Source organism: Theropithecus gelada, chromosome X, assembly GCF_003255815.1.
Source record: "Theropithecus gelada isolate Dixy chromosome X, Tgel_1.0, whole genome shotgun sequence".
Classification (NCBI taxonomy): Eukaryota; Metazoa; Chordata; class Mammalia; order Primates; family Cercopithecidae; genus Theropithecus; species Theropithecus gelada.
The window spans coordinates 600,226-609,735 of NC_037689.1; the positions used below are offsets into that span (position 1 = coordinate 600,226).

Sequence of the window (9,510 nt, forward strand, 5' to 3'; positions counted from 1 at the left end):
CAGGCTTGGTGGCGTGCGCCTGTAGTCAACAGCTACTCAGCAGGCTGAGGCAGGAGAATCCCTTGAACCTGGAAGGCAGAGGTTGCAGTGAGCCGAGATCATGCCACTGCACTCTGGCCTGGGCGACAGAGGGAAACTCCATCTCCAAAAAAAAAAAAATCATGTACTTTCCCACAATTGTTCCATGTCCAGCACTGTGAAGTTCTGTGTGTAGATCCAACTTTCCTTCTATTTTCCTTCTGACCCAAGAACTTCCTTTAACATGTTTTGTAGGACAAATCTGTCGACAATGACTTTTCCCCCATTTTTGTTTGTTTACCTGTTTGTGTAAACATGTTTATGTCACCTTCATTTAAAAAAATTGTTTGTGCTGATTAGAAAGTTCTGGGTTGCACAGATTCGATGAGAAGTCTGATGGATGACTTTAAATTTGTTCCTCTGTATGTAGTGTGTCTTCTTTTCTTTTCTTTTTCTGCCAGGGCATTGGTGTTGGGGTTTGAATCAATCTTTTCAGTAGCTGAACTGGCCTTCAGTTGGGTTGTTGCTGTAGTTCTTTTCAATATAACACAATACTTCAGATTCAGGGTACAAGATACCAGCATGCAAAAATCAATTGTATTTCTTCTTTGTTTTTGTTTTATAAATTGGCATAATAATTGTACATATATATACACATATATAAGTAGTGATATTTTCATACATATAATGTATAGTGATCAAAGCAGAGTAATTAGCATATGGATTGTCTCAAACGTTCATCATTTCTTTGTGTTGGGAATATTCAATGTCCTCCTAGCTATTTGAAACTATACAATATATTATTTGTTTAACTTTTCTAGACAGAGTCTTGCTCTGTCACCCAGGTTGGAGTGCAGTGGCGCAATCTCAGTTCACTGCAACCTCCACTTCCCAGGCTCTAGCGATTCTCCTGTCTCAGACTCCTGAGTAGCTGGGATCACAGGCAACCGCCACCACGCCTGGCTAATTTTTGTATTTTCAGTAGAGACGGTGTTTCGCCATGTTGACCAGGCTGGTCTCAAACTCCTGACCTCAGATGATCCGCCCACCTCAGTCTCCCAAAGTGCGGGGATTACAGGTGTGAGCCACCACGCCCAGCCTATATAATATATTGTTGTTAATTATAGTCATCCTACAATGCTGTGGAACACTGTAACTTACTTCTCCTATCAAGCTGTAATTTTGTATCCTTTAACAAATCTCTCCCTATCCCCACCACCCCTTACCCTTTCCAGCCTCTAGTATCCTCTGTTCTACTTTTTATTGCTATGAGATTAGCATTTTTTAGCTTCCACATATGAGTGACAGCATGTGGTGTTTAAGATCCTTTGAAAGGGAGTGAAGCAGAGGCAGCTAAATTGGAGGCTGAAGCAGCTGGTCGTGCTGTGCTGAGGCTCCGTGGCAGAGACCAAGAGCTGACGCTCAGGTCTGTTCCTGGCTTATTTCACTTAACATAAAGTCCTCCACTTCCACCCAGGATTGCTGAGAATGACGGAATTTCATTCTTTTTTAGGGCTGAAAAGTATTACATTGTATACGTGTACCACATTTTCTTCATCCATTCATCTAGACTGATTCCATAGTGTGGCTATTGTGCATAGTGCTGTAATCAATGTGGGAGTGCAGACGTCTCTTTGATATGCTGATTTCCTTTCCCTTGAATAAATGCCCGGTAGTGGGATTGCTGGATCATATGGTGGTTCTATTGTAGTTTTTGGAGGAACCTCCCTTTTGTTCTCCATGGTGTCTCTACTAGTTTAAATTCTCACCAATAGGGTATGACAGTTCCTTTTTCTCTGCATCCTTGCCAGTGTTTGTTATTTTCTGTCTTTTTGAGAATAGGCATTCTAGCTGGGTGAGATTGCCAGCATTTGTTTGTTTGTTTTGTCTTTTTGATAACAGGTATTGTAACTGTGTGAGATGATAACTCATTGTGGTTTTACTATTATTTCTTTTCTTTTCTGGAGACAGGGCCTCACTATGTGACCCAGGCTATCTTGAAGTCCTGAGCTCAAGCATTCCTCCTCCCTTGGCTTCCTAAGTAGCTGGGACTACAGGCCTACTCCAGCTCAGCCAGCTCACATTGTGGTTTTGATTTGTATTTCCCTGATGATTAGTGATGCTGAGCATTTTCTCATACATTTTTTGGCCATTTGTAGGTCTTCCGTTGAGAAATATCTATTCTGATCATTTCCTTATTTGAGCTTGGATGATTTTTGTTGTTGTAGAGATGTTCAACTTCCTTGTATATGCTGGATATTAATACCCTGTCTAATGAATAGTTTGTAAATCTTTTCAATCTTTTGTAAATCAATCTTTAGTAAATAAGTAAATACGAGATTTTTTTAATTTAATTTTTTTTATTTTTTTGATTCAGGGTCTTGCTCTGTCACACAGGTTGGAATGTGATGGCACAATCAAGGCTCACTGCAGCCTCAACCTCCCGGGCCCAAATCTTCCTCCCACCTCAGCCTCCTGAGTACCTGGGACTCCAGGTGCTTACAACCCTTCCCAGCTCATTTTTTTATTATTATTATACTTTAAGTTCTAGGGTACATGTGCACAACATGCAAGTTTGTTACATATGTATACATGTGCCATGTTGGTGTGCTGCACCCATTAACTCATCATTTACATTAGGTATATCTCCTAATGCTATCCCTCCCCCCTACCCCCTCTCCCCAACCCACGACAGGCCCCAGTGTGTGATGTTCCCCCTCCTGTGTCCAAGTGATCTCATTGTTCAATTCCCACCTATAAGTGAGAACATGCAGCATTTGGTTTTCTGTTCTTGCAACAGTTTGCTGAGAATGATGGTTTCCAGCACCCAGCTCATTTTTAATTTTTTGTGTAGAGACAGGGTCTCGCTATGTTGCCCAGACTGGTCTTGAACTCCTGGCCTCAACTGATCCTCCCACTTCAGCCTTTGAGAAGCTGGGATTACAGGAGTAAGCCATTGTGCCCAGCCTAAATATGGGATTTTAGGCATTAAGCAGGGACAAGTGTTTGGGTGAGCGTAGCTAAGGAGCTGGGTTCTTCAGTCAAAGAGCATCCCACCAGGCACTGATTAAACCTGGACTGTGTTCAGAGCGCTGGAGGAAATGCTGGAGATGCGACACTGGAGTCCTGTGGTCCTGCGGGAGTGCATGTCCACCAGGGAATCAGAGGTGGGCCACTGAGTGTGTCTGCCAGGAGGATGAAGCCCACTGGGCAGGCCCACCTGGGCCTCAGTCACCGAATTCCACAGCCTTACAGCTGTTTTCGTCCATGAGCAAATAGCCCTGCCCTAGGATTGGCCTAGAGGAGATGGGGCAGGAGATAACTGTGCTCCTTCCGTTTGCACAAAGCCCGCAGCAAGCGTGGATACCCTCATGTCCTGTCTCCTATAAAGCAGAATCAGGCATTGAGAGGAGGGGGATGGGTCTCTTGGGGCATAGGAAGGATGGTTGGTGGGGGGATAGCAGCGCCCCTGAGCGTCAGCTCTTGGTCTGTGCCACGGAGCCTCAGCACAGCACGGCCAGCTGCTTCAGCCTCCACTTTAGCTGCCTCTGCTTCATTCCCTTTCAAAGGATCTGCAGGTGTCCTTCTGTTCAGGGTCACAGAGGGCAGAGAGAAGCCAGGTGGCCACCGTGCCTCCTGAGTGCACTTGCCCAGGAGGCTGAAGCAGAGTTGCTCAGGGCGGATGAAGAGGGTGTGGACAAGCAGTCCCAGGGCTGGGGGAAGCTTCCAGCACTTTTGTAAGCAGCACAGGCTCATGCTCTTATTCCACCGGGGCACAGACACCCCTTCACCACACCGGGACAGCAGCACCTCAGGAGAAGGGCAGTTGGGGCCTTAGGGGCACAGGGTTCCACCTCATGATGGCATGAACCCTCCAAACCTAGAATGGATCCCCATTTTGATGGGTAAAGGGCTCTGCTGTGTGTCCGGGCCAGCTCCTTTCCTCCTGGGTGTGGCCTAGGCCCAGAAACAGCCTCTGAGGGCAGAAACCGAGGTCTCCCTTCACCTGGAAAACAAGAAGTTACTCGGCTGCCTTGGCCCGGGTCCTAAGATGGAGGCTGACTCCGTGAGGACAGAAACTGTCCAGAAATGCTCTCCCTAATCCTCAAGCCCTCCCCGACCTCATTGCTCCCTTTGACTCTGTCTGTCTCTGTCTCCCTCTGTCTCTGTGTCTGCCTCATGAGCCTGGGTGATCTCTGCTGTGACTGCATCTGACACGTGTCCTGTACCAAGTGACTTTTTAGGTGTCTCCAGTGCAAGATGTCATTCTGCTGAGCTCTTTCAGGCTCTGGGCCCAGATTCTGAGGTCTCTGACCAATTTGGAGGGTAGTGTTCCAGGTCAGCAGGTCTCTGAGCTGTGGAGGGCTTGTGTCCGGAGTGACAGTCCTCTGGACTGGTTAGGGTTCTCTCCCAGCATGTGAGGTGTCTGATCTGCTTTAGGTATTGTGTCCAGAATGTAAGGCGTGGGAGCATTTCTGATTTCAGGAAGTAGGGTTTGAGCTCTCCTGAGTGTCTGTCAATGATGGGACAAAATAGCGCCCCTTGGGGCTCCATATCCTAGGTTGTGAGAACACTGAGGTTATTCCAAACTCACAAAAGGTGTCTGATCCTTTTGGGGTCCTGCGTCCTGAGTGTGTCCTCCCGACCTGGTTATGAGTCCGCACTACAGGGGTTGAGGCTGCTGACATGTTGAGGAGTTGCTGTGTCTCAGGTTGTAAAGTCTGTGCTGTGTGGGAATGGTGTGTCCCACACTCTGAGGTCTCCTAGGTGTCTGTTACAGGGAACATTGTGCCCAAGGCCTCTGTGTTCCCTGTCCTGGTGCCCTCAACTGTCTCTGTGTCCGCATCTCTGGGTGTGCGCACTATGGTTTTGTGGGCTTCTGGGTCCAGGGTGTGAGGTCCGTGAGGTAATCGGGTTTCTACATCACAGGTTCTAAAGTTGCTCACATGCACGTGGGTCTGAATTTTAGAATCTGACGTCTCTGAGCAGGTTGAGTGTCTGTGTCCTCCTTCACTGAGTTCTCGGAGGGGTCTGAGTTCTGCGAACTGTTCAGTGTTGTGTGTCCAGGGTTGAGGTCTCTGAGCTGCTCGATCCTGGGTTGTTATCTGGGTTTTCTATGTCATTGGGGTCTCTTGGGCTTTGTGACCCACCTGTGAGGTCCCTGGGTATCTGAGTGTGTCCAGGGTAGGATGTTTCAGAGCTGGTAGGAGATGTATGTTTTGGAGGGAGGCCTGGTCTGTCTTTGGTTCTGTGTTCCAGGGATTGAAACGTCTAAGCTGTTTGGGAGATCATCTCCAGCATGAGAGACACTGTCACACAGCAAAGTTCAGACATGAGATGTTCGTGGCCTTCTCCTGATATTTGGGTCTCACCCTGTACAGTCAGTGAGAGGTTGTCTCGAGTTGACTTTCTCAGACTCGTCCACTCCAGCCTGCCACAGCCAGGCTTACTTATCTAGACCCCTGAGTTTACACGGCCAGCTTCCTTCACAGCCACCCCTGGGGTTGGAGTCATGCGACCGCTTTGAGAGTCACAGGTCCCCATCAGCACCACTTGTGGAGATCTCACTGTGGGGAGGAGTTTCTTCTGTGTCTCTGACAAAAGACACAGAGCAGGGACCCTCTCTCTCGGGGATGAACAGGACCTGCCCATGTGTTCCTGGGTCGTGTAGTCTGTCTCCTGCTAGATGTCACTGACACCCAGAAAATAACCTGGACACAATGTCCCTCTTGCAGCTCTCCAGAACACATGCGTCAAACCCGAGATCCGCTGTGCCCTGGTGGGATTGCAAGAGCCTCTAGCTGTTTGGATCTTTTCTCCAGAGCTTAACTTCACCTTTACATGATGAGGATCTACAGAGTGGCATCTCAGCCCTTTCCTGCAAACACACAGAGCTTCTGAATGCAGAATTCGGGGCTAGGGAAGGGAGGGGATGCTGGTAGAGGCCATCTGTGGCCAGGAGGAGGCGTGGGCCTGAGACCGTCTCAGCTGGAATGTAGGAGTAATGGGCACAGACCATTCAAGAGAAATGTGTGTTGTGCTGAAGAAAGTAGAAACTACCCCCCAGAATGTCCCCTCTGTCTCTAAGACATGCATGGTTTAATTCTGTTATTTTGTGAGGCTCTTTGCACCATGACACAAGGATGCATAGAGGGCTCCGTCACACGGGGGAGAATGACACCCTGAATGGTCTCACAGTCTAGTGGGGGAGGCAGATGTGTTCCTTCAGGCAATAAATATGTAAGAAGGTTTTCTACGTGCCAGGCACTTCTTGAGGTGTGGGGATACCTCAGGGAATCAAATCAACAGAAATCCCTGCCCTGGATCTGACATTCCCCAAAGAAGACGTGGTAGGTGGCAGACAGCAAACCCTCCACAAGGGAATCCAGGAAATGTTACAAGTTATGAACCAAAACGTACCCAAGACAGGTCTCAGTCAATTTAGAAGTTTATTTTGCTAAGGTTAAGGACGTGCCCCTGACACAACCTCAGGAGGTCCTGACGAAACATCCCCAAGGTCGTCAGGGTACAGCTTCGGTTTATACACTTTAGGGAGACATAAGACATCAATCAATGCATGTACGACGTACACTGGTTCATTCTGAAAAGGCGGGACAACTACAAGTTGGTGGGCGTGGGGGGGGTGGGGTCTTACAGGTCATAAGTGGATTCAAAGATTTTCTGATTGGCAATTGCTTGAGTTTATCTAAAGACCTCCAATCCATAGGAGGGAGTGTCTGGGTTAAGATCAGGGGTTTTGGAGACCAAGGTTCTTACTATGCCAATGAAGTCCCGAGGTAGCAGGCTTCAGAGGGAATAGACTGTAAATGTTTCTTATCAGACCTTAAAAGTTGCTGGACTCTTAGCTAATTCTCTCCTAGACCAGGAAAAAGACTTGGAAAAGGAAAGGGATTCTCTACAGAATGTAGACTTCCTCACAAGAGATGGTTTTGTAGGCCTATTTCAAAATGTGTCGAAGAAATATATTGTTGGGTGAAATACTTTGACTTCTTTCAGGGCCTATTTGTCATGTGATGCTATACTAGTCAGGCTGGAACTTGGTGTCTTATTGCCACAGTCTTAAGATCTCTGCCTTAACATAAATGCTGGTCAGTTGTGCCTGAATTCCATAGGGAGAAGCGTGTAATGACGCATGTCTGACCCACCCTTCCCATCATGGCCTGAACTACTTTTTCAGGCTAGCTTTGGTGTAGCTTTGGCTGAGAGGGTCCATTCAGATGATTGGGGAGTGGGGCTTAGAATTTTATTTTTAGTTTACAAAAGTGACGGGGGCTGTGTTAAAAGGAAAAAATATACAGATCATGGAACAGGGACTGGGAATAGGGGAAGGAACTGGGTGGGCTGTAGGTTAATTATAACACAGAGTGACCACGATAGGCTGGGTTGAGAAGGTGACAGTTTGACAAAGATGTGAAGGGGGAGGAGTCAGTCAAGTAGATATCTGTGGTGAAGGCCTTCCAGACAGAAGGAACAGTTGGAAAAAAGTCAGAGGCTGAATCGGTCTGACACGGCACAGATGCCACAAGGACACCTGCGCACCGTCAGGAAGCTGAACAGAAGGCTGGAGGTGCCACGGTGACAGGGACTTGATCCTGTTGGGCCAGGTATGCTTCTGCTCTGCCAGTGACACGGAAAGGGACAACGAAGGGCCACAGATGCCAAAAGCATATCTGTGCAGCCTGTAGAGTTCAGGCGACAGAGGGACCTGGGCAGGAGCAGTCAGAACCAGGATGACTTGGGCAATGAGCTAGGACAGGCAAGGGGGCTGGCGCAGCCCACCCCGACTTGACGTGCTAATCTGGGTGTTCATGTCCTTGTTGCCGTGGACATCTGTGTTGTAGCAACAGAACCACATCCTCGATTAGGAGGCTTGAACCCAGTCAACAATCCTCTTTCCCTACAGACCCTGGGGGAGGCCCACATGCACTTGCCCTAGGGTACTCTGAGAGTTTGGTGAACCCATCGCTGCTGTCCCACTGGGAGGCCACAACTGAGCCTGATGGAGTAACATACTGGCCGAGACATATTTAAAAATTCTGGCAGGGTGCAGTGGCTCACGCCTGCAATCCCAGCAGTTTGGGAGGGTGAGGCAGGCAGATCACTTGAGGTCAGCAGTTCGAGAACAGCCTGACCAACATGGTGAAACACTGTCTCTACAAAAAATACAAACAAATTTTCCGGGTGCAGTGGCGTGCTCCTGTAATCCCAGCTACTTGGGTGGCTGAGGCAGGAGAATCGCTTGAACCCAGGAGGTGGAGATTGCAGTGAGCTGAGATTGTGCCACTGCACTCCAGCCTGGGCAATAGAGTGAGTCTCTGTCTCAAATAAATAAATAAATAAATAATTTTGTAGCCTCTTTTATTAGGAGTTCTGGAATTAGGGAAGAGAGGAAAGTTATAACCCTCCTCCCTGACTCCAGGGGAAGAGAATCTCATTGCACAGATGTCCTCTGTTCACTCGATTCTCCTGGAGCATTTCTAATGCACACAGAGCTGCTACCATCATAACCATTACTGACCAAGTACCCTGGGTGAAATTCCTTTATTAACCGAATAAACTCGTTCTGAGTGCTGACCGGACACTCTGGGGACAGGGGGATGCTTTCCACTGTATCCTTGCTGGCAGATGACCCCCACACTGGGGTGGGGATGGTAAGGAGAGTCATGGCAGAATTCAACCCACAGTCTCCTAGGAGCACACCTGTGTGCTACCCTCACCTGAGGGATGTGTGTGCGCAAGGGTTGGGTCAGGACAGACTCTTCAGAAGAGGGGAGGTTTTGCGGCAGGCACTTTGATTCTGCACAGCTTACAGTCCAGAGAGCCGAAGAACAGGAGGAACCAGATTCCCATTCTCAGCCTGTTGATTTCCACACCACATTTGGAGTCTGATCAACTCCACAGCTGTGCTGCAGCCACTAACGCCGCCTCTGCTCTGTTTGCCTCTAGATTCTTCTTATCTGTTAAATAAAGTGAGGCTGACGGAGACGTAATTTAGGGCAGGGGTGGATTGCAAGTGTCTCTGTGATAGGGCAAAGCGCCTCCTGGGGGAGAGCTAGAAGCTAAACTCAACTGGCAGCTGTGAGGCAAGGGACTCCAGGGCAGGTCCTGTGGACTGTGTTAGAACTTTTCAGGGTGGCTTTGCCCTGCCAGGGGCCTGGATCTCACAGGTGGACATGGTGTTGGGACCAGGCTGACTGTCCCATCACGGAATAATATCTGCAGCTCAGCAAGGGGAGCATAAGCAAAGTACGTTGTCGTGAGTTTAAAGATGCCTGGCTTTGGAGTCTGACAGAGCCCGCATGTGAGTCCCAGATCCAGCCTTTTCTGCCTCAGTGCCCTGACCTCTTTCAGCTTGGTTCCTTATCTGTAGATGGGAGTTTAATACTTACCTCTCTGGGTCTTTGGGAAATCAACACTGTACGTGAGTAGCACACAGTAGGTCCTCAACAGCCAGGCTCCAGGAAGAGCCAT

At 48.5% G+C, this 9,510-nt stretch overlaps 1 protein-coding gene across 1 annotated transcript in view; it reads right to left on the minus strand.

The window, feature by feature from the left end:
* The window catches only part of LOC112616255 (X antigen family member 5-like), a 79,996-nt gene extending 70,486 nt beyond the window's left edge, over positions 1 to 9,510 (minus strand). The window contains exons 1-2 of the mRNA XM_025373257.1: positions 9,429 to 9,510; positions 8,558 to 8,676 (exon numbers count right to left, since the gene is read on the minus strand). Coding sequence (XP_025229042.1) covers positions 8,558 to 8,676; positions 9,429 to 9,510 — 201 coding nt within the window. The remainder of the gene's footprint in view (positions 1 to 8,557; positions 8,677 to 9,428) is intronic.